The following is a 4,704-nucleotide window of genomic DNA, read 5'->3' as shown; positions in this document are numbered from 1 at the left end:
ACACACACACACACACATGGCTGCATTACCTTTCCTGTAGAGGTAGCAGAGCAGTAGAGGAGAGCTGTAGTAGGACAGAGACCAGAGAGCAGACGCCTGGAGACACACACACACACACACACACACACACACACACACACACACACACACACACACACACACACACACACACACACACACACACACACACACACAAAAGGCAGCATTACAGATCCAAATATTATTGGAAGCAAGTGTCCATGCACACACACACAAAGAGTTAAACACATATCTTTGACAGTGATCTTCACACACTCTCACACACACACACTCTCTCTCTCTCTCTCTCACACACTCTCTCTCTCTCTCTCTCTCTCTCTCTCTCTCTCTCTCTCTCTCTCTCTCTCTCTCTCTCTCTCTCTCTCTCTCTCTCACACACACACACACACACACACACACACACACATCTAGTCAGTGTAGATGTGTGTTCTGATAAAATTCAGCATTCCACACCATATTGCACCCAGCGACATTCTTGTCCTGTCATGGAGTACACCAGACTTCAGCCCAGCCCAGCCCAACACACACACACACACACACACACACACACACACACACACACACACACACACACACACACACACACACACACACAGGTTTTTCCTAGATTGTCCCGGTTTTTATGGTCACTCTGTCCAGGTAAATTAAATAACTTCCCGGATTTTTATAATGCAGGTATTCATATTACCCCAATGAAATAAACACAACACACATCATTAATGCTTCGCGCTCGCACGTCAATGTGTCGTCAATGTGCCTGTTTTTTTTACCACTGAAATGTGGCAACTCTAACACACACACACACACACTCAGGCAGAAGGTGATCTTGCAGAATTGGCAGGCCACTTGCCACCACACACACACACTGATCCAAACACACACACACACACACAAACACACTGATCTAAACACACACACACACACACACACAAACACACACACACACACACACTGATCCAAACACACACACACTTACCCATCCCAGGATGCTGTCAGCGTGCTTCTCCAAACTTTTTGGCTGGTATGGCCACCCCTGCACACACACACACACACACACACACACACGTTAAGTCATAGTGCTGATCTGAGCTCCTGCGGTGAGACACCACAGTTACACAACGCTGATGCACTGCATGCTGCACACACACACAAACAAACAAACAAACAAACAAACAAACACACACACACACACACACACACACACACAATACACTTCAGAGTTACACAACGCGTATGTACTGTGTGCAGCATGCCTGTATGTATGCTGTAGCCTGAGCTACCAATGTCACGTTACGCTACATCATCACGCACACACACACACGCAGCTAACACACAAGGCTCGCAAGCAATACAGAGGTGGTCTAAAGAAAAACTAAAAAAGCTTCAGCATCATCGGACACTTGCAACAGCCGCGTCAATAACACACTTCCGCACTTTAGCAAGGACGGCTAGCTAGCTAGCTAACGTCAAACGCAGGCTAGCGCGCTTTAGCACAACATTGAGCTACACACAGCAGCAGCTGTTCCGATCGGTTCCGATCAGCGTGCATGACAACACACATCCCATTACCCTTCTCGCCACCCGTCCGTCGGCCCGGGGCGCTTCGGGGGAGCGGTGGGTTCGGGTCAGATTGGGCCCGAACACACAACGGAGCCATATCCAGCCGGCCATTCTTGACGCTAGATTAGTGGTGCTACTACAGCTACGGAAACACGTAAAGGCCAAAACTCAACCGGGAGCGACGTTCTCTCGCACAGAATGAAAAAGGCGAATGAAGTCTTCGGGGCTGTTTTCGAGGAGCTGGCGTGTGACGTCAGTCAACAGTCATAGAATAATGGTGAAATATGAGATATTTTTTTACGCACGCACGTAATTTGCTACCCATTTTAATATATTAACACTTTTTAATAACCATTTTAACATAGCCTACTTAGTCAGCAATTTAGCACAAAGTCAAGATCCAAGAAGGTAATTTTTTATCGGGTCTGGAAATAATATTAATAATAATAATAATAATAATAATAATAATAATAATTAAAATGCTTAAAATAATAATAATCAAAATGCTTGTGTTTCCAAGGCCAGGGGTTCCCAAACTTTGCCATGAGAAGGCCCCCCATATACCTGCACAGTACATTACATCCAAGGCCCAGCTGACATGATCGTGTCACACTGTTTTTGTTCTGTGCACCTCTAGGTATGTCTGTGAGTAAGTGTCCAATTGGGATATATAAAAATAACAACAATGGTAGTAGCCTAATGTTCAGAGATGCAATATCAGTTATTAACCAATATCATTTAGCTTTCCTTTTGTTTATTTTGGTGTGCATTATATGCAATTATTTCTTTTATTTTGTACTTTTCCTGCCAACCTGCCGCAGCCCCCCTAGCACTGCCTCGCGGCCCCCCTAGCACTGCCTCGCGGCCCCCCTAGCACTGCCTCGCGGCCCCCCTAGCACTGCCTCGCGGCCCCCCTAGCACTGCCTCGCCCCCCAATCCCCCACCCCCCCTCGCACTGCCTTGCGGCCCCCCTAGCACTGCCTCGCGGCCCCCCCCCCCTAGCACTGCCTCGCGCCCCCCCCCCCCCCCCTAAGCACTGCCTCGCGGCCCCCCTAGCACTGCCTGGCGGCCCCCCCCCCCTAGCACTGCCTGGCGCCCCCCCCCCCCCCTAGCAACTGCCTGCCCTCGCGGCCCCCCTAGCACTGCACTGCCTCGCGGCCCCCCCCCCTAGCACTGCCTGGCGGCCCCCCCCCCCCTAGCACTGCCTCGCGACCCCCCCCCCCTAGCACTGCCTGGCGGCCCCCCCCCCCTAGCAATGCCTCGCGCCCCCCCCCCCTAGCACTGCCTCGCGGCCCCCCTGAAGTCCCCAGCCCCCCTAGCATCCCCTCGCGGCCCCCACCTTGAAAGCCACTGGCCTGTAGGCTACATGGGACGTTCTACGTACTTCAGGATTGCAGGCCACTCAGGGCTGGCCGAGCTAGGACGAGGAAATCAACCGGGCACTTTTGGCACCTCACACACATACAACCCATTAAAACCCATCTACAACCCATCTAACCACTTGACTCAGTTCATTGAAGATGGACCGCTGGTCCGCCATCTCTAGTTTTTATTTATTTGACCTTTATTTAACCAGGAAGGTCCCATTGAGGTAAAAAAAAACCTCTTCTTCCAGGGAGTCCTGGCCAAGACGGCATTAAGACAGAGGAGGCACAGACAGTGGGCCAGACACTACGAAAAAGAGTAAAGACAAGACAGTGCCACCACCCTCCATGCCCATGCATTGTTGTCCCCTGGGTGTAGTAACTTGTATGTAGACCATTCAATGATGACTCGGACAACAGCTTGTTTTTAGCCGGCAGGCATATTTACTCAAGTGACTTTTACCGGAAACCATACATATACCTAAGCAGCCTCTGGTACGGAACGCCCAGAGGACCATAACACACCACATCTCCCCTTCTCCAAAGTAGTCATAAACTCTTAAACAAAACATGGACTACCTAACTAAAAAGCATTTAGTCTGTCTGACACTTTAAGATCACTGAAAATACGGAATATGAAAACAACACTTAAACCTGTTAAATTTGTTCTGCATTACTGGACATAATCTTTGAGCCATGCAGGTGCCTTCACCTCCCTCCTTGGATGAACCCTTTCTTCATTCTCCTCCACCCTCAATTCTGGTGCTGCTGTCTGTTCTGTGTCCCCCACATTCTGTGTAGGGCCTTGAATGTCTGGTAAGGGTCTGAGGTGTGCCTTGTTTCTCCTCACCTCTTCTGTATCTGTCTCCACGACATAGGAACGGGGAGTGTCTGCTTCTCTCAGCACCGTAGCCGGCTCCTGGGTGTTTGTAATCCAGACACGCTGACCTGCTTGTAGCTCTGGCCTGACCCCCGCTCTATGCCTTTTGTTGTAGGCCAGTGCCTGTGCCTGTTTTAACTCTTTGTCCTTGTCTGCAAATTTCTTTTGGTTTGGCCACTGTGGTTTGAGTTGACTGGGTGAGAGTGGCAAGGGTGAGCGCAGCCTTCTGCCCATCAGGAGCTCCGCCGGTGAAGGGCCTTGATTCAGTGGCGTGACCCGGTATGCCAACAGGGCCTTGTATGGGTCGGTGTTCTTCTTCAAGAGGCTTTTCACCGTTACTCTGGGCGAAGTATGGGCTGCTGGTGACATGTCTGAAGTCATAGTCTGTGGCAAAAGAGGAGAAAGAGGCAGAGGAAAACTGGGGCCCGTTATCACTTATCAGGAAATCAGGCACTCCATGCCTAGCAAAAATAGATTTCAGGCCATTAATAATCCCTGCTGATGTAGTTATAGATGTCTTCATTATTTCAATGTACCTTGAATAGTAGTCTACTACCAGTAAGTAAGAGTCATTTTCCCAGTAAAACATATCTGCCCCAACTTTCTGCCAAGGCCGCTTAGGCAGCTCTGAGGGTATCATCGGCTCTGGGTGTAGCTGTTGGTACTTTAAAACATGTCTCGCAATTGGACACAAGTTTTGTGATTTGGGCACTCAGGCCTAACCACCAAACAGATTGCTGAGCCCCTCAGCTTGCATTTGGATACCCCCATATGTCCTTCGTGCAGTCGGGCAAGCATTTCATTTTGCAATGTCTCTGGAATGACAATACGTCGCCCTTTCATCAAAAGATCACCATTCAT

At 49.7% G+C, this 4,704-nt stretch overlaps 1 protein-coding gene across 1 annotated transcript in view; it reads right to left on the bottom strand.

Moving 5' to 3' along the window:
* abhd16a (abhydrolase domain containing 16A, phospholipase) overlaps positions 1-1,812 on the bottom strand; it is a 29,297-nt gene extending 27,485 nt beyond the window's left edge. Inside the window, exons 1-3 of the mRNA XM_063198481.1 lie at positions 1,609-1,812; positions 1,016-1,072; positions 30-96 (exon numbers count right to left, since the gene is read on the bottom strand). Of these exons, the coding sequence (XP_063054551.1) occupies positions 30-96; positions 1,016-1,072; positions 1,609-1,710 (226 nt within the window). The 5' untranslated portion in view covers positions 1,711-1,812. The remainder of the gene's footprint in view (positions 1-29; positions 97-1,015; positions 1,073-1,608) is intronic.
* Positions 1,813-4,704: the final 2,892 nt, after the last annotated feature.

The sequence above is a fragment of the Engraulis encrasicolus genome, chromosome 5 (genome assembly GCF_034702125.1).
Source record: "Engraulis encrasicolus isolate BLACKSEA-1 chromosome 5, IST_EnEncr_1.0, whole genome shotgun sequence".
NCBI classification, from domain to species: domain Eukaryota; kingdom Metazoa; phylum Chordata; class Actinopteri; order Clupeiformes; family Engraulidae; genus Engraulis; species Engraulis encrasicolus.
The sequence above is the reverse complement of the archived record's forward strand: the minus strand, read 5'-3'. Positions and strand labels throughout refer to the sequence as shown.